The 23,198-nt window shown below is 54.4% G+C and overlaps 1 protein-coding gene across 2 annotated transcripts in view; it reads left to right on the forward strand.

The window, feature by feature from the left end:
- Window positions 1-20,346, forward strand: part of PHF2 (PHD finger protein 2) — an 82,690-nt gene extending 62,344 nt beyond the window's left edge. The window contains exons 10-22 of one of the 2 annotated variants that reach the window (XM_036021463.1): window positions 1,508-1,599; window positions 2,952-3,041; window positions 3,847-4,215; window positions 5,109-5,228; window positions 5,744-5,862; window positions 7,565-7,743; window positions 7,876-7,946; window positions 8,744-8,907; window positions 13,956-14,230; window positions 15,776-15,871; window positions 16,313-16,422; window positions 17,219-17,618; window positions 19,685-20,346. In XM_036021463.1, coding sequence (XP_035877356.1) covers window positions 1,508-1,599; window positions 2,952-3,041; window positions 3,847-4,215; window positions 5,109-5,228; window positions 5,744-5,862; window positions 7,565-7,743; window positions 7,876-7,946; window positions 8,744-8,907; window positions 13,956-14,230; window positions 15,776-15,871; window positions 16,313-16,422; window positions 17,219-17,618; window positions 19,685-19,875 — 2,276 coding nt within the window. In that variant the 3' untranslated portion in view covers window positions 19,876-20,346. Of the gene's footprint in view, window positions 1-1,507; window positions 1,600-2,951; window positions 3,042-3,846; window positions 4,216-5,108; window positions 5,229-5,743; window positions 5,863-7,564; window positions 7,744-7,875; window positions 7,947-8,743; window positions 8,908-13,955; window positions 14,231-15,775; window positions 15,872-16,312; window positions 16,423-17,218; window positions 17,619-18,409 lie in introns of both variants that reach the window. The other variant, XM_028531527.2, reaches the window with a different exon arrangement.
- Window positions 20,347-23,198: the final 2,852 nt, after the last annotated feature.

A 23,198-nucleotide genomic window follows, 5' to 3' on the forward strand; every position in this document is an offset into this window, starting at 1 on the left:
CTGGCATCTTTGCCTATAGCTTTGGGTCGTGTTTGTGTGTGGAGCTCAGGGACACCAGGACAGGGAACAGTTCTACCCTCATGCAACAGGGCAGCTGGGCCCTGGGGAAGGCTGACCACTGCCTTAGGGAGCTCAAGTCCCCTCAGCTCCCAGGCCTTGGTCCATGTCTGTTCCTGTGGGGCTGGAGTGGACTCTTGCCTGTAGGAGTCCTCTGGGGTTTCAGAAATAGTGTTGGCCATGCTTTTCCAGGCCTGGTGTGGGTTCTGCTTTGTGTCTGTGGCCTCATGTGGGTACTGACAGGGCTCAGTCGGGACATCCAGAGGCCTAGGGGTCTGACTAGCCCTGGGCCACCAGCTGAGGGACACCTGAGACATCCCCGCCGTATGACTGGGTGTGCATGTCAAGGTCACATGGAGGGCCCATGGGAAGCAGAAGGCTTCATAGGGTTTCTGACCTCTGAAAACAAGGCACCCTCAGCCCTGGCCCTACTAGTCATGCCTTAGGCATCAGTGCTGGCACCCACCCTAAGATCCACAGATTTTCTGCAGCCTTGTGAGGAAACTGGAGAAGCTTTGCTTTGATGCTCTCCTTTTTCAGCGGTGCCTAGCTTCAAGCTGCTCTTTTGAGCAGAGTGGAGCCCACCTACTGGGACCCTCTGGACTTTGGGTGGTCTAGTTTGAGAAGAGAAAGCTGAAAATGGTTCTTAACCTGGGCTGGTCAGGTTTCAGTGACATTTGTCCACTAAACCTTAAATTCGGAGCTCTGAGCTGTATCTTGGCAAAGGGTGTACTCTGCACTGGGGGCTTGGTGGGCACTGGGGTGGGGAAGTGTGGGTGTAGCTACACTGGGCACTGACTGAGAGTCCAGGGTGACTTCTGGTCAGCTGAGCTATACTGGGGCAGCCCAGCCACACTCTGCTTCAGGTCCTCCTCTGGGAAGGGTGACAGCATAGCTCTTTGGGGCTAAGAAGACCCAGGGAGCTACCTCCTGCCAGGCAAACTTGGTTACCTGGTAGTGTCAGAGCTCTCCAGCAGAGGCGGCAAATACTCTGTCCCTTTTCTACAGGGCTGGCCTTGGCCCCCAAGGGCGTCTTTGAGATGGGCCCCAAGAGGAACCAGACCTCTCTCCCCAGAGTCCCTCAGCTGTGCATGGGTGACGTGAGGGTGGGAATCAAAAAGCACCTAGGGATGGTTGGTGTGGAGCACCACCCTGACCCCTTGCTGAGGTGGTCCAGGGACCGGGCAGAGGGGGAGCCAGGCCACTTGTGTGGGAGGCCTGGAGCATGGATGATAGCAGGGCCAGTTCTGTCTGGACAGGTGTCCACCAGGTTCCAAGAGGAACCGTTGGCAGTTGAGCAGGTGGCAGTGGGTGGAGGCCTCTGGAAAGTCTAGCCCTGAGCAGTCTCTCCATTCCTACCCTCTACCCCACCCTAGTTGTGAAGTTGCCTGTCGGGGTGGGTGAGGATGGGTGGGCACCCACTTGAGGAAACCTTTCTGTCTCTCCCAAGGTTCTCACAAATCTGGGAAGCAGCTGCCCCCTCATTTAGTTCAAGGAGCTAAAATTCTCAACGGTGCTTTCAGATCATGGACAAAAAAGCAGGTAGGAAAGCATGCCAGGTGTAACCTGGGTGATGGCAGGTGGTAAGCATTCCAGGGTTTGTCCTTCTTTTCATGGGAATTAGTATTTGAAGAGCAGGTGGGTGTCACCAGCCCAGGTCAGACACCTGGGTCAGGGTAGCAGGGCAGGGGGTGGGGGGCGTGTGTGGAAGCAGGAGAGCCCTTCATCCTGGAGCTTGGCCTAAAGGGTAGGGCCTGAGTGGCCTGGAGATTAAGTGGGAGGCAGGCTGGTGGTAGAGACTCACTGAGTGAACCTCTAGTGGTCAGGGAGCAGGAAGACTGAGCAGCTTACTGGCTTGATGACTAATTATTGGGCTCTGGACAGGAGAGCTTAGATGCCCTCTCAGCCTTTCCTGGCCTAGACATCAGCTTGACCTGGCTTTGCCCTGTGACAAGGGCAGGCCCTTCCCCCTGTGACCCCTTCCTCCCCCCACAGTAGCACTATCCTGTGCCCCTCCCGTCTCCCTAGTAGCACTGTGCCGTGCCCCTCTCGTGTCCCCTGCAGTGACACTGTCCTTTCCCCCACAGCCCCTGCAGGTGAGCACTCACACCTTCACTAGCACCCACCCAAGCAGCCATGTTTTTCCCATGGAGGCCCCAGAGAGCAACTTCAGACTTCCCTTGACATTTTGCCTGAATTATTGGTACAGAGAGAGGGGAGGGGCCCGATCAGCCTCAGTCACTCTCTGGGACAGTGTCCCAATCAGGGGAGCCAGCACTGTCTGAGCAGGCCCTGTAGGAGGCTTTCAGGGTTGGGGCCAGGAGGGGAACACATGTGTGCTTCCTGCCTCTCTCATGAATGGGCCTGGTGGAGTGGGCTGACCAGTACCCTCCCAGTGCTGTCTTCTGGCCTCAAGGCTTGGAGTGAGCAGTGCAGGGTGTCCCTTTCACTTCATTTCACCTAGGGGTCCAGGAGGAGCAACCTTGTGCTTAGGAAGAACAGAGCCCACATTCACTCCATAGCTGGCGGTAGCTTTGGGTACCTTGTCCTCTCTAAGACTCAGTTTCTCCATTTATTGAGTGGGGTCATGGTAGAGCTTTCTTGTCAGGGCAATGTCTGGCTGGAGTGGGCTAATTTCTCCAGAGCTCCATGTAACTACTCCATGCCCGTGGCAACCTCTGCCCTAAGTCTGTCTGGGTAGCAGTGGGTCCTAGGTCAGTAGACAGGGCAGGGCCTGGAGGGAAAGAGAAGGTTAGTCAGGAATCAGAGAGGCTGAGCATGCTTGGGTCCTTGTGGGTAGGAGGAGAAGTGGTGTTGGACATGGCACAGAGTATGGGCATCCTCACCCAGACTCAGTGGCTGACTTGTTCACCCTGTGCATGGCTGTCCCACAGGCTTTGGCAGAGCATGAAGACGAGCTCCCAGAGCACTTCAAACCCTCACAGCTCATCAAAGACCTCGCCAAAGAGATCCGGCTCAGTGAGGTAGGGCTGACTGCCAAGGCCCACTGACCGTGTTTGTGGGAGCCCTCTGTCTTCTCTGGCCCTCCCAGAGCTGCCTCCAGGGATGGCCATATGGACCACCTGCAAGATGTGGGCTCAGACTCTTAGGTTCCTGTGGCAGGCCGCCATCTCCTGGCAGGAGTTTAAGGAGTGAGAGATCGAATGGGGGCTCCTCATGGGGATGGGAGAGGATGATTACAGCCCCTTCAGCAGTACCCACCAAGGAGGTAGAGGGATCAAGTGGCTGATAATGTAGATGAATGTGGCCATGGCTCATAGATGGTATAGGCAGGTATGGGCATGTCACACAGATGGTGACAGATGTGAGCATGCCACACAATGGTGTAGATGGGTGTGTCTGTGTCACATGGGTGGTATAGAAGGATATGGGTGTTTAACAGGTGAATGATGTAGGATAGGTGTACCCATGTCACATGGATAGTATAGACGGATGTGATTGTCTCACACATCTGATGTAGTATAGATGTGAACATGTCAACAATGGTGTAGGCAGATAAAAGTGTGTCACACAGATAGTGTAGAAGGATTTGCCCATGCCATATGGATAATGTAGATGGATGTGCTGTGTCACTTGAATGGTATAGATGGATAGGAGTATATGACACAGATAGGATAACATGTCACAGGATTATATAATTGGATGTGTCTGTGTCACACAGTGTTGTATTTGGATGCTCCTTTTCTGCTTGGATGTCTGCCACGGCCTGAAGCCATGAGCCCCTTCTGGCAGGAAGTGGTTGGTTACTTCTTTCTCTCCTTTCCCCAGAATGCCTCCAAGGCCACCAGACCAGAAGTGACTGCGGCCATCTCCTCAAATGAGGTCTGTTTTGGGGACCGAGAAAAGGAAGAGCCCCCATCCCCCATTGAGGCCAGCCCTCCTCGGTCCTTTCTGGAGAAAGTGTCCAAAAAAAAGACTCCCAAAACCATGAAGATGCCCAAGCCATCCAAAGTCCCCAAACCCCCAAAGCCCCCCAAGTCCCTGAAGTCCCCCAAATCACTGAAGCTCAAGGATGGGGGCAAGAAGAAAGGGAAGAAGAGTAGGGGATCAGCCTCGCCTACCATCCCCAACCTGGACCTGTTGGAGGCCCACACCAAGGAGGCACTGACCAAGATCGAGCCGCCCAAGAAGAGCAAGGTGGGTGGCCTTGATCTCCCCACCTGTAGTCAGTGTGCTTGCAGATACCTCTAGGGGACAGGACTGTGGGGTGGAGCTGGGTTGCCATGTTCTTATACTAGAGATCCAGGGCAGATGGGTTCTGCCCCAAGCTTGCAATGGTGGGCAGTTTCAGAGAGGCCCTCACGAGGAAGGCAGCCATGTCTGTGCTGGGACAGGGTGGCAACACAGAGGGTCACCTGGGGGATAAAATGGCTGAATTTCCCTGTGGCCCAGGCATTGGCTGGGATCTGAAGGAGGGTTAGGCACAAAGTGGAGGGCAGTGGAGAGGCAGGAGGGGCCCAGCAATGGGGCCAGGTTGCCTGGGTGACCTGAGTCCCTGTTGGTAGTGAGAGAGGTGGACCTGACCCTGAGGAACCACCAGTGTAATCAGACAGTCTTAAATATGGGCTTCAGGGGCCATGTGTTTCTGAGACTAGGGCTTGTTGAGTGATTTGTTGCTAGTGGGAGGCTGTTAAGCTTCCAGGAGGTCAGCGACCACCATGGCCAGTATTGCAGGGCTGCAGTGGGGTATACTGGTTTTCCCTTCCTCAAGGTGAAGAGGGTAGATAGATGAATGAATAGATAGATGGATGGAAGGAAGGAAAGAGGGAGGGAGGAATGGAGGCTGGAATGAGGGTAGATTGATGGGTGAGTAGGTGGGAGGATAGGTGGGTGTATGGTGAATGTATGGTAGAGAGGAATTGGTGTGTAGATGGGTAGTGGGTTAGTGGATGGTGGATGGGTGGGTGGGTAGATGGCTAACATGGGCCAGAAAGAGAGAGGGTCTCTGTGGCTCTTATTTTGTCCTGTGGCCTGAGGTAGCCCCGCTGCCCTCCCATGTCCCCCATTGGGTCATGGCTGCTGTTTTCCAGGCCACAAAGAGTGTCCTGAGTGTGCCTAACAAGGAGGTGATCAGCTCACAGAACGATATGGACAGAATGGAAATCCGAGAGCAAACTAAGAGCAAGTCGGAGGCCAAGTGGAAGTACAAGGTGAGATGTGTGCTTATGGGTGTACTCTGCACCTATGCGTTTGCATGTGCATGCTGGTAGATGAGTCTACTTTCAGGGAAGGCTGCATTCATGAGAGAGGTGGTGTGTGGGGCATGTGTAGGCTTGGTGTTATGAGGAGAGGTACACACCTATGCAGCTGTGTGTGTGTTCTTGTAGGGCACATGCAAGCGTGTGTCCACCTGTCCCCAGTAGGTGGTGCTGTGAAGGTCTGGGTATGTGTGTGGCCTTGGAGGGGGCCACCTCCTATGGTGTTGTGGGAGCACCCTGGCCTAAAAGGCTGAGTTTGTTGCCCTTTAAGTTGACTGATGGCAATACCCTCTTCCACCCAGCCCTGGCTTGAGCTCACACTCCCAGAGCAGTGTCTGAGGGCAGGTCCTATAGGCCCACGGAGACCTGGATGACATGTTCAGAGGGAGGAGGCTGGCTGGTTCTGTTGCCTCTGCCCACTGACATTCTGTGTGGGACTTAAGGATGGTCCTGGATTTGCTTTTCAGAACAGCAAACCTGACTCTCTGTTGAAGATGGAGGAAGAGCAGAAGTTGGAGAAGCCTCCTACATCAGGGAACAAGGACACCAAATTCTCATTTTCCTTCTCCAACAAGAAACTTCTGGGGTATGTGATGCTCATGACAGGAGGGGTTCGTCCCACTTGCATCACAGTCACATACACATACCATACTCACCACCCCCCAAACACATCACATACACACCATCTCCTGGGGGTGAAGGCCCCCCCCATCACTAGGCTGACATCACTAGGAATGTCCCTTGTGGGAGCCACACTAGGCAGATCCCTTCTCTACCTCCTAAGTCAATAGCTTGCTTGTGTGTGTGTGTGCATGCACGTGTGTGCGTGCGGGGCAGGGGGAGGGCAGGCAGCAGTGTGTGGTAGCAGGGATGGGGAGAGCATGATTGGGTGGATGTAAGCCAAGTGACTATCCTGGGTTGTCACAGAGGATGTACAGCGGTCAGAGCCCTGGCCTTAGAGCCCAGAAGCCAGTGGTGAGGACCTAGGGTCAGTGTGAACGCTGTACTCTCAAATCCACCTAAAATATGACTGTAACAGGAATCATGGGTCCTTGTATGTCCGAAGGAGTCGGGAGGGCTTCCCAGAGGTGATGGAACTGAGCTGAGACATTGGGATGCCCAGCCTGGGAGGGGTGTGTGTGTGTGTGTGTGTGTGTGTGTGTGTGTGTGAGAGAGAGAGAGACAGAGACAGAGACAGAGACAGAGACAGAGAGACAGAGAGAGAGAGAGAGAGAGATCGCTGATGTGTCTGGGTGCCGGACTGTGGAACAGGTCTGTATCAGCTGACCAGTGTGGTGGCTCTGCCCAGTGCGAGGTGTAAGGGTTGTGGTCTCACGCCCACTGAGAAGGCTCTCACTGGCAATGGTCCCACAAGTTGCTTGCTGAGTCAGAAGTCCAAGTTGGGTGCCCTAAAGCCAGGAAACAGATACATCCCAGTGGAAATGGGGCAACTTTTCTGTAGTGGGCCTGTTTCCCCATCTGTGAAATGGGAGAAAAAGGCTACTTCCAGGTGGTGGAGGAATGAGGCAGGCCAGCATCTGATGACTAGGCTTGTTTTGCAGGCCCATTATTCTAAGGAACTCTGGCGATGTGCTGAGGATTCTCATCGAGCAGGTGCTATGGATCTGGTCTGCAGGGCCCTGTTGCCCTGCCTTTATGGCTCTGAGCACATTGTTGATGCTCCTGGGCTCCTGGAGAGCTTTTAAATGTCATAAACTCTATGACCCACTGTGCTGCAGAGAGTTTAGAGATAGAGGAGTGAAAGGTAGTCATGACTCTGTAACCACATACATCTGTGTGTATATATATGGAGTGTGTGTGTGTTGTATGTCGTGTTATCTGGCTCATACCCACACCCAGCAGGCTGATGGTCAGCCTCTGTTTTCTGTGGTTGGGAATTGGTCCTGTACCCTGGGAATTGCAGACATTTCTGCCCCAGCCTCCTGGCCCCACTGCTGAGCATGTGCCCAGGCCTGAGTCAATGGGGAGACCATAGCCGAAACATTGGGGCAGCCCAAAGGAAAACCATGCTGGTCCAGTGGCCAGGGTGGGGCAATGAGGGCACACCCTGAAACAGCCCAGGTAGGGGCCTTGCACTGGGGAAGAAGGCTGGGCCCCCACCTCATGGGCTGTGTACTGTCTTCACCTGGGTCCGTGGCATCTGGGAGGAAGCCATGGGATTGGGATGTGTTCACACTGACTTCTGATTCTCTGAGGCCTGTGGCAGGGTGCTGAGGGCACTGGCCAGGCCATGTGGACCCCCACTGACCAGCCCACTTCTGTTCCAGCTCCAAGGCCCTCAAACCGCAGCCGAGCCCAGGGGTGTTTGGGGCCTTGCAGAACTTCAAGGAGGACAAGCCCCAGCCCATTCGGGATGAGTATGAGTACGTGTCAGATGACGGAGAGCTCAAGATTGACGAGTTCCCCATCAGGAGGAAGAAAAACGCCCCGAAGAGGGACTTGTCCTGTGAGTTTGGGGGATGTGAGGAGGGGCAGACCCAGCCCTGTAGGGCCATCCTGGAACGGGCAGGTGTCGGGCATGGCTGGCTGGGGCCGACTTCCCAAAGCCACCGCCAACTCCTATCTGCTCTGGTCTCAGTCTTACTAGACAAGAAGGAGCCACTGCCCACACCTGTTATGAAGCCAAAGCTGGACTCGGCACTCTACAAGGTGAGCACTGTTTATCTGAGTTCCTGAGACTGTGGCCTATATGCTTACTGCTTGGAGTGCAAAGGGGCATCTTTGTGCCCCACCCTTTTCTTGGAGTTTTTATGGGGAGGCCAGGCTGGGCTCCAGAGTGTGGATATGAGCCCAAGGCCCAGAACAGGAGAGACAAAAACTGGTGCAGGGTGTGGAGAGTCTGTAGGTCTATGTAAGTGGTGGGACCTCGGGAGTGCCCAGCTAGACCTGCCATGATGATAATGCATCTCCTCGATGCTGAGGACAAGGTACGGGGGAAAGTGGGGTTGGGCCTGCTGGGGGATTAAGTTAGAAAACCTATTAGGCTTTGTCCAACCAGGACATGTTTGCTGTCTCCTGTGAGACTGGGGGCCTCCATGAGGGTCACATGCTGCCTGGGGAGCCCTAGGATGTCCCCTTGGAGTCACCCGCCAGGGGCTATTACATGGGGCCCTTGGTGTGGATGTCTTCCTGCCTGTTCCTCACCTGACCACACTGGCTCCTTTGTACCTGTGTTCAATATTGGGCCTCTGGTATAAGGTCCTAGGGACCAGAGTGCCTCTGAGAAACAGTGCTAGGAATGATGGTGCTCTATAATTTGCAGACGGGGCTCCATGATCCTAGTGGAAAGCTCCAGCACCCACACCAGGGAGTGTCTGGACAGCCAGCCTCATGTGCTCATGACAGGACAGGCTCTTGAAATTTTTTAAAACCTTTTTCTTGTCAAGGGGAATAGTAGTGCTGTCCCTCTCCCCAGCTCTGTTCTGATTGGCTCCCTATCCCCACAGCCGAGCGATGACTCTTCAGATGAGGGCTCCCTTCAAATTGACACGGACACCAAGCCGACCCGTAATGCCAGAGTGAAGAAGGATGGCGGGGGCTCAGCCGCAGGCATCCTGGACCTGCTGCAGGCCAGCGAGGAGGTGGGCGCACTTGACTACAACCCCAACAGGTAGGTCTGCACCCAGGGGTGACCAGGGGGTGTGGGTGCTTCCACATGGGCTATGTAGGTATTTGAAGTGGGGCTCTGTTGCCCATGGCAGTTTGCATGCAAGGTGCTCTGAGGGCCCATGTCCCAGGGGCCAGGTAGCCAGAATAGGGCCCCTGCCTGGCAGAGGTGGTTCCAGACAGTCAGAGAGGTGGGTGTTTGCTGACCATGAAGGTCCTGCATGTCTGCAGATGTTCTAATTGAGGGCACAGAGCTCTAAGGGGCAGAGGCTACTGCCCTCTATAGTTCCAGATACCTGGACAGGAAGGCAGTTGAAGGGTGACTTTGGGTGGGGGCCGTGGCAGGAGAACTTGAGGGGGCCCTGTGGGGAAACAGTGCCAGGCCAGGCACATGCCAGGTGTCAGGGCTGCTCCAGGCCAGGACATCCAGCTATCTCTTTTTTGTCACTTCCCAAATGCTATAAAAATAACGTAAGAAAATTTCCATGGTGTGCACCCCATATGCAAATCAAGGACAGTTGATGAGTCTTTCTGGGACCCAGAGCTTCTTTCTGTGCAGAAACATCACCCCAAAGCACAGGAGACAGTGACTCCAGAGCACATGGACTTTACGCACCCTGAGGGACTGGATTGGCATTAATGGGGGTGGAGGGAGGGCAGACTATTCTCGAGACCAGATGTGCAACCTGTTCAGCTGGGTCAGGAGCTCCCTCACATGGGTGTGGATGCTGTTCTGACTTGGAGGCTCCAAGATTCTGGGCGGACATGGTCAAGGTCTGTGGGCTCATCCCAGGTCAAGTGGCCCTCCCTGCCCAGGCCTGATGAGTTCAATTCCCTAATTCAAGAAAAATGGATTAATCTAAGCTTTGCATTAGATGAAGGGCTGGGGCTTGTTTCTCTCTCAGTCCCAGTTAAATTTTGTTTTTAAGCATTCGGCCAAAAAATTTTTTTACATGGAATTGCTACAAGTACCACCAACAGAGAACTGAGGAGTTGGGGCCTGTGCCCCTTGCAGCCTCCCACACGGGACCTTAGTCACCACGGGGGTGGCTCCCCTTCTAGTACTCAAGACAGCAGCAGACTCCTGCTGCATACATGAGGAAGCTGAGGCCCAGACAGCTCACTGGAGGCCACACTGCTAGTGGGGCAGCCAGTCTCTGTCTGCCTGATGACAGAGCCCAAGCGGAGGGGGCTAGGCAGGTCAATCATGCAGAGTGGTGACTTCCTGTCCAGAATGACTTGGCCTGAGGAAGGTAGGGCCCATTTGACCTGCGTGGTGCCCTCTCTGCCCCACCAGATGTGCCCTCCACACATTCCCCTTTGCCTCCGAGTTTGTGTTTCCAGCATTGAGGTCCCAGGGCTGCATGAGTCCATGGAGGCCACATGTGAGGCCCATCTTAGACAGAGGGACTCTCAGGAGGCAGGTTAGGGCTTTATTAAAAGGGCTCTTGCTAATCAAATGGCCATTTTCATTCACAAATTACTATTTTTTGTGTAGTGTTACGTCCTCTCGTGGGAGTGGATGCAGATTCCCTGGGCAGCTTTAAGTGGTTTCTGTGGGTGTAAAACCTAAGCCACTCACTGCAGAGTGCCCTGGCCCTTGGCCAGGAGGAAAAGCCTGGCTGTGAGCCCCTATCCTGGAGGGCGCCAGTGCCCAGGGTCGGCTCCATGCCCCTTTGGGGTACCTTTTTCTGAGGAGCAGTGACTGACCAACACCTCAGTAACTGGTTGACACTCAGACCCAGGAGTGGAGCCCTAGACATCCTGGGCTCCTGCAAGGTCCAGGAAGAGGCTCTTGGGAGGAGGACAGATAAGCAGGTGCCCAGGATTCACATGGACCTGGGAACACAGGAGCTCCAGCTTGGGCTCCTGACTAACCTGGACAGGCCCACCTCAAGGAGGGCCACTGGTGTGTGGATATGCTGCTGACTGCTCTGTAGGCGGGCACATACAAGTTTCCCTCCTACACCCACACACTGCACAAGTGCCTACCGGGCTGCACCCCTCTCAGCCTGCCACAAGCAATTCCTCTCTGGAGTCTCCCATTTGGAGCATAGGTCAGTTTTTGATGGTCCATTTGCTCTGTTTTAAGTACTTGCTATTTGGAAAAAAACAGCTGAAGAAAATGGAGGAAAATATGTTAATTTCTTGTGGATGGTTTGCTTAGTGTTTACTGCTAGGGGGAATGGAGAGAATTTTGATATGATAATTGGAGGATTAAGGTATTACTTTCCAAGTACACTGGTTAGACTTTGCTCCTTAATCTAACCCTGGTGTGGACAGACAGCAGCCCCAGACAGTGGCCCTGGGCTCCATGGCCCCCCCTCTTGGGTTGCAGCTGAGTTGGACCTCAAGATTCAGTTGGTATGGGTAGGTGGCTGGCTTCTAGGGGACCCTCAAGATGGGTGTCCTAGTCCCTACCTTCCTGTCCTCTATGGAAGCCTGGTGTCTGTATGGTCTGAGGCTGGGTAGGGCTGAGTCATATGCACACTCTACAAGAGCCTGGTGCAGAGAGTAGAGGGCCAGTTTTGGGCTTGCTAGCTCCCATGCTGGACTGGAGAACTGTCCCTGCTTCAGAGAGCATCAGTGATGATGGTATAGCAGAGATACTGCCAAATGCTGGATGCCCCTGACAGGGTCTGGTCAGCCCTTTGCTGATGCTTTGTGGATGGGGCAGGTCATGGGGCTGTGGGGCCAGTGCTGGGGCCATGGATACTGGGGCAGATAGAGGGTCTGTCTGGGGGTTCTGAAAGAACCAGCGTCTTCTGACTATACTTGATTTTCCCATTGTTTGTGGCTTAGGAATGCAGTCCCATTTGGTTCCAGTGAACCCCCAAACACTTTGATCTACTGTTGCTTGGGTGGGGCATTTCTGAGCAGGAACTCCTGACCCCTTCTTGTTTTAATGCTCTTATTAAATGTGCTTCAAATACTTCTTGGAAGTGGAGGTGCGAGTGGGAAGGGGGCAGTGTAAGAGAGGATGATGCAGAGCCCTCAGTGAAGTCATGTGGACAAGCACTTTCCAGTGCTACATTGAGGTCATGGCACCCTTGAGGCAGGTTTGTACTCTGGTTGGGGAGCACATGGGATGGGCAAGAGGGGATCTCTACATCAGACACATAGAATGGGAGTCCTGCTACCTCTTCCTGGGACTCCCAGGGCTTTGACAGGAGGAAGGAAAAGCCGGGCTGTGGTTCTCCCAACCCCATGCCAGCCTCCTGGCCCTGCCTCCCAGAGTCCCAGGGAGCAGAGGGAGAGTCACCTGCCCCCACCGGGCTCTGATGCAGTGAGAGGTATGGCTGGGTAAGCTGTCCTGTCCTGGGTGGTGGCTAGAAATGGCCCTGAAGGGAGATGCCCCACTGGGCCAGGCCCCCTGGGAGCTGCCTAGCTGGGCACACTATGCCTTGTGGGAATTGGGGGGATGAGCAGGGAAGATCCCTTTGTGCTGGCTGCAGGGGTACCCAGGGCCCAGGCCAGTGCAGAATCTCTGAATAGGACCTGGGTATTGGCATTTATAAGCTACCCAGGGATTCTGATACACAGAATCCTTAGGACAGGATTGTCAAATTCATTTCACTGGGGGCCACCATCAGCCTCGTGGTTGCCTTCAAAGGGCCGAATGTAATTTTAGGACTGTATAAATATAACTACTCCTTAACTAGGGGCAAGGAGCTCGGGGCTGCTGCGGTTAGAAACAAGATGCTGGACCGGATAAAACAAGGCGGAGGGCCAGATTTGGTCCTCGGGCCTTCTGTTTGCCACCTGTACCCTAGGGGTACTGGCTGTGAGAGATGTGGGCTGGGGCATGGATAGGCTGTGGGGCAGGAGGAGGGCATGGAGCAGAGAAGGTCCCCATTCCCAATTTGAGGAGGCTGGGCAGAAGCCCATGGGAGGGTTCATAGCAACAAGGAGGGGAGGAAAGCTACTGGAGAAATTCAGGACTCAGACTAGAGGGGCCCACTGTTCAGATTTCTCTGGACCTGGCTCTGTGGGAAGGTGCTGCCCATCTGCCCCTTCCAGAATAAGGACAGCACATAATGGGGTGTCAGGCAGTGGTGCTGGCTGTACTAGGTGTTTCAGAAGCTAGAGGTCCTTCAGGAGGGAGGGGAGCCAGTGCAGCCAGGGAAGACAGCAGGGGCTAAAGCATGGAGCAGGGGACAAGGACATAGACAGGAAAACTCAAGCCATTTCTGAGGAGCAGCACTGCCGAGAGCTGGAGGGCAGCAGGGTGAGGTCAGTGAGGGGAAGGTGGCATTGAGAAGTCACCTCATTTCAGCCTGGGCATCTTGGGGCTGAAAGGGACTAAACTCTGGCTGTGAGGTGAGATGTAGGTACAGGCCAGGTGGTGGTGCAGATGCAGGTGTAAGTAGGGGTGTAGATGCAGGTGCAGGTAGGGGGTAGATGTAGGTGCAGGGGGTATGTAGATAGAGGTACAGATGGGGGGGGTGTGGGTGTGGGCTGACAGTGTAAATGTAGGTGTGGGCATAGGTCTAGGTGTACATACAGTTACAGGTGAGGATGTGGGTATAGGTTGGATGTATTTATAGGATCAAGTGTAGATTTGGGTGTAGATATACAGTAGCTGCAGGTGCCAGCCAGTCATGGAGAGAGCGTGAGTCCCCTGGAAAAACATGGGCCATGGGAGCAAGAGTGCTGTGGTACCCCCATGTCAGTGTGCTGGTTTGAAGGATGCCCTTGAGGATGCTGGGGGAGGAGCACCTGGCCTGTGGTTTTGGGCAGGGGTCCATGGTGGGGGAGCGGCAGGGGGGACGCAGGTTTATAGAACCAATTAGAGTGGAGGAGGGCTTGGGGCCTCTGTCTGCCAACAACCTCCCTCTGCCCCTCCACCCTTCCTTTCACTTCCCTTCCATGTGTTTCTTCTCTAGGCCTCTCTCTGAGGGTAGGGGCAGAGGGTAGGATGGCCATTTCCATGGGGAAGTCATCAGCCACCACCATCCATCCTCCCACATCCTCTGCTGATCACTGGACGAGAGGATGTGTGGGCTGTGGGCCATGGGCCAGGTCTGAGTGCCTGTCTCTCTGTGCCTCCAGCCAGCCCCCAGCCTCCCCCAGCACGCAGGAAGCCATTCAGGGAATGCTATCCATGGCCAACCTGCAGGCCTCCGACTCCTGCCTGCAGACCACGTGGGGCACTGGCCAGGCCAAGGGCAGCTCAGTGTCGGCCCACAGCACCCGGAAGAATGGGGCCGGCAGCAAGAGCACAGGCAAGAGGCTGCTGAAGAGGGCGGCCAAGAACAGCATGGACCTGGATGATTATGAGGAGGAACAGGACCACCTGGATGCCTGCTTCAAGGACTCAGACTATGGTGAGCACCACTGCAGGGAGAGCTTTGACAGTGGAGCTGGCCCTTTCTTATCGGAGATAATCCACAGACCATAGACATTGCCTTTTAAAAGTGGGCTGCTCAGTGGTGTTTAGTATATTTAGAGAGTATGTCACCATCACTGCAGCCAATTTGAAAACAGGTTACCATGCCTGGAAGAAGCCCAATTCCCCCAGCTCCCAGCCCCTGGTAACCACTGGTTTACTGTCTTCCAGATATCCTGGATATGTCTTATTCACAGTATCTAACAATGCTTGGGCCTTCATGTCTGGCTTCTTTTATTAGCATACTCACCAGGGGTCCTCCACATTGTAGCATGTGTCAGCACTTCATTTTGTGGCTGAATAATATTATACAGTATGGACATACTATATTGCTTATCCCTTCATCCACCCATGGACGCTTTGGGGGCTTCCACCTTTTGGTGATTGTGAACGGTGCTGCTTTGAATGTTGGTGTGCAAGGGGTTTGTGTAGCTTGTGTCTGCAGTGTCCCCAGGTGATACATGGGAAGGACATTGATGGGTCGAAGGTTATAGCTTATTTTGTCTTTTGAGGACCTGCCAACTGTCCCCTGTTTTATACTAGGAGGTGCACTGAGGCTGCGTCTACCCTGTCTATGTGTAGATGGAGCAATAGGTCCAGGATAGCTCTGTAGCCTGTGTCTGTGGTGGGCAGTGAGTTGGTGGTTGGGTCATAGGTCTCCTCCCAGGGTCTGTGGCCCCTTAATCCCCAGCACAGCCCCTCTAGGCTCCAGGCTCTGGAGGAGCTGCTGTCAGCCTCATGGGAGGGGAGTTGGAAGCAAGTTGCTGCCTGGAGATGCATCAGTCCCCATGGGGTACAACCTGCTCTCACAGGCCCACCACAACCCAGGGTTGTGAGTGTGCTGCTCCCATGCTGTAGGGGCTGCTTTCAGCACCATCCTGCTAGTCTAAGGGCCATGTGTTCGTACCTCTGTGCCCAGATAGCCCTCTGGCGGTGAGGCTGGCCCTGTCTCACCTGGTGGACACATTCATGCCTCACTGTGGGGCCTGCCCTGACTTCATGGACAGTGGAGTGAATTCCATTTTCTGGGCATAGAGTAGGTCCTGGGGGTTCAGGTGCCACAGTCCTGGTGGTTGAAGTTCCCAGCCTGTAGTGTGGGAGGTGGGGGTGGCGCCTGCAATTCACTTGAAGTGACCTTGTGAGGCTCCTTCCTCCAGAGACTCCTTGAGGCAGGGCTGGGGTGTTCAGAGCCATCCAGCTCCATGAATGTTTTCTGATAGCAGCAGAGAGTGAGATGTTCTGAGAAGAACTGGGCATCTAGTGGGTAATGTAGTCAGGCTGGGGTGGGTGAGGCTGTTCAGGTGCCCCTCTCTGAACAGAAAGGGGACCTGGGCTAGACAATTTCTGGAGCACCCTATGCCTGGCACTCTGCAACCTGAGGCTGGCCTCAAGGACATGGGTTACCAGGTCTGCTAGCTGCCTGCACTGCCCACCCCACTCAACTGTTCCAGCAGCTCAGTCCTTGCTCCCCTTGCCTCTCTAGTGTACCCCTCTCTGGAGTCTGATGAGGACAGCCCAGTTTTCAAGTCCCGGTCCAAGAAGAGGAAAGCCTCAGATGATGCTCCCTACAGCCCAACAGGTAATTCTGGGACGGGACAGGCTCCGTTCATACCTGAAAGGGCAACCATGGGCACGTTGGTTATACACATGGCTCAGAGGGGATGTCATCTGCCTTCTTCCCTCCTGGGACCTAGAGCCCAGGTGCTCCTGTGAGTGGGCTGCTGTGGTACCCTCTTCCCAGTTTCTGCTTGGTGAGCAGTCCTAGGAGGACCGCCTTTTCACCTGGCCCCTATTATGGCAGCCAGTGGGGGGAGGCCTTGTCCGCTTTTCATGTGATCCCTTCCTGCCCTCTCCTGTCTTGCTAGGTGGGATTCCCTACCCTGTTGAGCCTCTCACTGACCCTCCAACGTTTTGATGTGTCCAGGGGACTGAAGGACAGAGTGGGGCGGGTCCGGGGGAGCTCAGGGGTGCCCACAGTGGTGAGCAGCCAATTGAGGCAGGCTAACCTTCTTTCCCAAAGCGAGGGTTGGCCCATCGGTGCCGAGGCAGGACAGGCCTGTTCGAGAAGGGACCAGAGTGGCCTCCATCGAGACTGGGCTGGCAGCTGCTGCAGCCAAGCTATCCCAGCAGGTGAGAAGTGGGGGAGTCCAATCCTGTGCAAAAACCACCCAGGCTAGGGGCTGGCACAGGCTGAGGAAAATTGGAATATTGCTGGCTCCTGTTTCTCCAGGCCCATAAGTCCTTAACAGTGGGGGTGGGGAAGTGGGGAACTGGTGGTGTGGGCCCCTGACACAGACTGGTGTCTTCTTGGTGAGGCCAGTTGTCCTAGGTGCAGGGGGAAGGGGGAGCCCTGGCCAACAGCTCCTCAGGGGGCCCTCCCCAGTCTTTAGCGATCCGGCATTTTCCTCTTGTCCTTACAGAGCTGGAGATGGGTGTTCCATCCTCTGTCCATCTCATTTGCCACTTCAGCTCCCCCTGTTCCCAGCTCCCTCAGAAGTGTGGGTCTCAGACTCTCAGGTGCTAACTAGACCAGGCCCTACCCCTTCTGGGCACCTGAGGAAGTTAACAGGACCAAAGTGAATAGTCTAGGACTCAATCTCAAGGCAGCTCAGAGTGGGGTGATGGGGGTGGGGGGCTGAGCACTACTGCCACATCCTACTTGGTCCTGTGTCCAAGACACCCCACCGTACACAGGGAAGCATGGTGGTCCTTTCTTGGGCCCCAGCACTGCTCTGAGGGCCTCAGGCACTGGCCCAGCCCTTTCTGCTCCCATAGCACTGCAGCTCAGCTCCACTGGAGAGGTCTTGTGCACAGGGACCTGCTTGCCCTCGATCCAAGTTTGTGAGGGCTGCTCTCTGCTCTGACAGCCCAGCGTCTGAGGCCAGACTGGCCCTGCTGGCTAACTTGCCATATGGTTTGTTCAAAGGAGGAGCAGAAGAGCAGGAAGAAGAAGAACTCCAAGAGGAAGCTGGCTCCCAACACCACTTCCACCTCTGCCTCTGCCAGCACCACCTCAGCCAGCACCACCTCGGCCTCCACCACCTCGGCCAGCACCACCTCGGCCTCCACCACCCCATCCTCCACCACCCCTGCCTCCACCAGCACGGCCTCCACCAGCACCGCCAGCAGCCAGGCCTCACAGGAGGGCAGCTCGCCCGAGATTCCACCCGAGGCACACAGCAGCAGCCTGGCTGACCATGAGTACACCGTGGCAGGTGCCTTCACTGGGGCCCAGGCAGGTCGCACCTCACAGCCCATGGCCCCTGGGGTCTTCCTCACACAGAGGCGGCCCTCTGCATCGTCCCCCAACAACACTGCTGCCAAAGGTACTGTACCTGTTAGCCCTAAGCAGCCTAGACTTGCAGACTGTCCCCGCAGGTGACCACAGGTTTCCTTTGTCCCACTGTAGCCATTTGTGTCCATAGCCACATTCTCAGTCACACCTTTCAGTGTGTGAAAGAAATTGTATCTTTCAAGGTTGAGAGCCAGGGTCGCACACCAGGGGAGTCTGGTGGCCTCAGAGTTATGTCCAGCTCTTCAGATCCTGAGGGCTTCGGCTTTGGGGCCTAACTTGGAGTCAGGGTGTGGTCAGTGGTTTGCCAAGGGTTCTCTGGGAGGGTCCCAGGGTGACTGACCCAGGACCCTCTGTGTGAGTTGGCATCTCCACTGTCAGCCCCCTGACCCCATGGCCTGGTGAGTGGTTGGCTCACTCCTTCCTCAAAGGACTTATGCCCCCAGCAGAGTCCTTCACCCTGGCTACGAGACCCAGCCAGTAGTGGACACAGCTAGTGTGGCTACAGGTGGCCCTGCTGCCAGAAGGTGGGGCAAGTGTCCTCACTTCACCATAATCCCATTGTCCTGGCCTGTCCCCATACTTGCCTCAGCCCCTCCCCTTCATCACTGTCCCCTTGTCCATGTAACCACTGAGCTGGGAGCTTTGTTGACGATTTGTGGTTTCAGAGGGGTACAGAGTGCCTAGGTTCTAGTGTCACAGGCCCATTTTACAGATAGGGCGGGGGAGTCAAGGAGGGTTTGCAGACTCCCCACCCTCCACTCTGCTCCTCTTGCCCTCTCACACATCTGTCTGCCTTTTTTGTGTCCCCTCTTCTACCCCCAGGAAAACGTACAAAAAAGGGCATGGCCACCGCCAAGCAGAGGCTTGGGAAAATTTTGAAAATTCATCGGAATGGAAAACTGCTCCTTTAAAGTTTGGAAAGCCAGGATCCTTCTGCTCCGCTCAGGACCCCCGGAGCCCCGCTACAACATCAGCCCCCAGGAGGGTGGCCATGCTGCCTCACCCTGGGGAGGGCCTGGCCTCCTCCCAGCCACTACTCCCAACACATGAGCACGAGTCTATTGCTTCAGCAGGCGGAGCTCATCAATACAAACAGATGTCCTTTCTCAAGTTGCTTAGAGTGACCAGTTCCTGAAACTTGGTCCTGACAGTTTAAGGACCATTCCAGTTTCAGGGCAGCCTCTGGGCACCCTGAGCATGGTTGCGATTACAGGGCCTCTGCAGCTCTGCTGGGAGCATGAGTCCTTTGAGGAAGGAGTGAGCCAACCACTCAGCAGGCCGTGTCTGAGCTGGCCACAGGCTGGTAGCCTCCAGAGGCTTAAAAGAAGGCAAAGAACACTAGAGAGGAAGAGGAGGAGAAAGCAGGGTGTTTATGTGCCCCATCCCCAGCTCTTCCCAAGTGATTCTCAGACATGTCCAGAGAGCGTTCAGCCTGGCCAGGAGAGGGGCCTCCAGGCTCCCTGGCCAGTGGGTGGCAGGCCAGATGGTGGGTGTCAACCCTTGAATGCCCAGGGCATTTTAGGAGCGACTGGGGCTGGCAGCAGGGTCAGTGTGTTAGTGGGTAGGGGAGCTGCCGTGGGTTCCCCAGCTATGATGTGGGGCCCAGGGGGCCCAGGCAAAGCCGCATGGGTGGGCCCTGTTGAGCCCTACCAGCTACACTCCCAAAAGCACTTGTCTGCAAAGGCACTCTGCCCCGGGCCTGGCGGGGCGGATGGTGGCCAGAAGGCCTGAGGATGAGGGGGGCCTGGCACTTCTGTCTTGTCACCCGTCACTTGGTGTCGAGTGCATGGGTGGCTCCTGGACTGTGCGTCCACCCATCGACATGGAGGGGCTGGATTTGTTTCTCAGGCAATCCTGTATTTTAATTTTAGATGTATTTCCTGAAGCATATTTTTCATAGAATGTAGCATGTAAATAGCTTTTTAAATAACTTCTTTTTTATAAGAGTAAAAGTATCTTTAGGAATTTCTTTCTATAGAGTCCTTCATTAACATTTATACGAGTTTTTTGCTGAGTCTGATGAACAGTTGGGTTTCCAATGCTTTTCCTTTTTCTTCTTCTTTTTTTTATTGTTATGGTTATTTTTTTTTCTTTTAGGGACTAAAGTATTGCCTGAAAAACAAGTGATGTCTGTGCAGCCTTATATCTGTCTTTACAGAAGCAAACAGTACACAAAAGATCTATTTCAGACTTGTTTGAAGATGAATCTTCAACTTGAATACCAGCTCTTTCTTTCCTTCTTGTTGATGAAGGGGGTGGGGTACAGTTATTTTACTAGCACCTTGTGAAGTGTTCTGTGTTTTGTGATGCTGTAATTTATTAATGTTTGTAGCTTTTTATATTTGTACATTTCTTATGAGCTTTGTTTATATGCCCATCCCTGGGTGTTCCGTCCATACGGAAAGGCAGCTTCATGCAGGCCTCGGCCCCAGCCCAGCCTGTCGGGGGACATGGCTGCCGGGCCTGGAGATGGGCAAGGTGTCGCTCATGGGCCCGACTAGTCCAACCCAGCATTTTGAAGGTTTCCTTGCCTGTCATTGTTGAACACTTATATAATCTAACCCAGCCATCAAACTGTTCTCTCTCTTATTTTTAAATTTTATTATTTTGGCAACATGTACATTTCTAACAAAGTTTATCGTGACTATTAAAGTGTTTTATTTCCCAATTCATATTACTCTTGTATTGAGTCCATGAGGTCTAAGGCAACTTAAATCAAAGTTTTAAAAGAGTAAAAATATTTCAGGTTTTGTACAGAACCATGTCTGTGTCATTTCTGCCTCATTCACTGCCGTCTGTCCTGCTAGTGAGGGTGGTGGCTGTCCTCAGTGGGGTTGGAGGGCACTGTGGTCTGGAGGTTGGGTCTTCTTTACCCCAAGGGCTGGATATGAGGGTGGGCAGTCAGGCCAGGCCCCCTGCCCATGCTCGGCCTGCCAATGTTGAAATTCCTCAGGTTGCCTATAGGGCACATACACTGCCCTGCACCCCAAGCCAGCCTGTAGGAATGGGCAAAAGTGACCCTTGGGGACAGGCAGCCTGTGAGATCCCCAGCTTTACTAGGCCCAGCCCCACACTTCCTCAAGAGCCTCTAAAACCTTATGTTTCATAGGTAGGCAGTTTAGCTGAGTCCAGTGAGCACAAAACCCAACACCCACAGGCACATAGGAACAGACACAGGATTTCAGTCTAGATCTGATGTTATTCACAGCAAATGAATAAAAGCAGAATCCACCCTCCCTGCACAGACACAGTGCTGACACCATGAGGATCAAGGATTAGGGGGCCAAGAAATACCAGCTGCATGGAGAGACCACTAGAGAGGACCACTGGGGCTGCCTGGCTACTGAGTACCTCAGGTATCACTGGGTCCTGGGACATGACATTCTCCCCAGGTACCCACAGTTTAGGTCCATCTGCCAGACCCTGCAAGAGTTATGGCCCTTTCACATCCCCAAGCTAGGTACTCAACCTGCCTGGGTAGCCTGCCTGGCTCTTGGCTGCTCTCTGCACCCCTCCAGGCCCAGTTCTGGATCCGCACCATACCCAGGCTGGCCAGCCCTTGAGCCTGGGTCCTAGAGGCTAAGCCATTTGAGTGCTCCTTCGGTCCTCTGGCTGTTGGTTCTGGACCTCCAGAGGGCTGTCAGGGAGTTGGAGGCATGAAGCCCAGGGAAAGGCTCCCAGAGGCCTCCCAGATTCTCCCTGGTTCCAAGCCCCATCCTGGTCTGCATGCACGCAATTCTGGTGCCATGTGGCCTGGCCATGCCTTGGGACCTCACTGTGGCCCCATGTACAAGGTGTTTGGATGTGTCTGTGCAAAGACCTGAGACATGTCTCTGGGTGTTCCTGTGACGGGGTAGCTAGGCGCCCAGGTCTTCTTTCAGTTCAGGGCTGAGAATCCCCATGCCAGTGAACTGGGAAGGTGTGTACTGAGCAAGCTCCCAGCTTAGCCCATGGGTGAATAAACTTGGCTCCAACTCCTTCCTCCCCGGGAGCAGTCCCATTCAAAGGGCAGACTGGGTGGCAACCTGGGGCGCCTGGCAAGCCCATCCACCAAGGCCCCCCAGAGGAGTTTAGTTCAAGCCATTCTTTCATCCTGGTCTTTACCACTGGCTTCCATGAAACACCTGGAGAAGCCCCTCCTCTGGGGCCTTCTCAAGCTACCATGAACCCATCATGTACACAGGCCACTCTCAAAGTCTTAGGATTAAACCCAGAGTTGTGTCTCCACCATGGCAGGTCCATGACACACTGACAGCAACAGGGCACGAGGCCCTGAAGATTCAGAACCAAGACCCTCTCACTCCCCCCAGGCCCTACTCACCAGCCTAAATCACAGGTGTCCTGACACAATGTTGGTGACCCTCAAGGTTGGAGAAAACGAGTGCTACAGGATCCCTGCCCATCATCAATTCACAGCCCCCTGGAGGCAAATGGTGAACAATGAGATTGCCCTGGGGGCTGCAGGATGACAATAGTTGGTGTCCTGGACTTCCCACTGCAAGAAGAGTCACCTGGCCAATGGAAGACTTTGCAGAGAAAACATGAAGACCTGTGTATTAGGCCTCAGAGATGCACAGGTTCTGTCTGATGGTGACACATATGCAGCTGCATCCTGTGCACTGAGCATCGCATAAATAAATGGCCATTAATTCAGCTTTCCAAAGTTCAGGTGAGTCATTTTCTGAGCACCTACTGTGTGCTGGGTTGTTGAGAATCTTCCAGCGCCTTCATCAAAGCTGACAACAAACCCACTTTGCTGAGGAGGACACTAAGCTCATCAGAGGGCCTGCTGCCCTGCACTTTGTGAGCAGCCCAGGCCTTGCCAGCTCTGGGACCCCTACCATCACCTGCTCCTTGGACAGTGGGACATGTGTCCTTTCATACCCTAGATAGAAGGGGATCTGAGAGGTCTCAGGAGCCACCCATGGGAGATGAAAGTGTCTTAAGCAACATGAGCAAAAGCCTGGAGGCAGGTGGTCAGGCTTCAGGGTGCTAAGATGGTGCAAGGTGAGGCTGGGAATGGCTCAATGCAGACTGAGGGCGTCTGCACAGCAGGGATGTGGCAGGCCCTGGGGAGGCCCTGCAGGCCATTGGGGCAGGTCCAGCTTGGGGTGAAGCTTACTGGGAGAGGGATGAAGACAAGAGCCCCTGCTTCTGGGGGCTCCCTCTGCCCCTTGTCCTGTGCCCCATCAGCACCATCCTGTGGTCTCTGTATGGGTGAGAAACTCAGCACTTCGTGTAGCCTGGTCTGTTTTGCATGTCCCGCCTGTATGGATGGACATATCCAGCCCCAGAACCTGTAGGAAAGGGTCCCGCTGGGCCCCTGGAGCAATATTCAGAGCGACCAGTAGGGGTCAGGGGAGGGCCAGGAACGAGCAGTCCTGGGATGGCAGCCACCAGAGCTCATTTTGTGCCTGGTGCTGGGCAGTCTGGAGGGAGGGAGAAAGCTGAGAAATCAAGTTATCAGTGACTGAGAGTACTGGTAAAGAGATGGTGACAATCATATCAGCTTTGTCGTGAAAGATGTAAGTGTCAAATGTGCCAGGATCTGTGTTAGTGCTGAGCCACCCTATCTTGCTAATGGAGAAACTGAGGCACAGTGTCTCATAGC

The sequence above is a fragment of the Phyllostomus discolor genome, chromosome 3 (assembly GCF_004126475.2).
Source record: "Phyllostomus discolor isolate MPI-MPIP mPhyDis1 chromosome 3, mPhyDis1.pri.v3, whole genome shotgun sequence".
Classification (NCBI taxonomy): Eukaryota; Metazoa; Chordata; class Mammalia; order Chiroptera; family Phyllostomidae; genus Phyllostomus; species Phyllostomus discolor.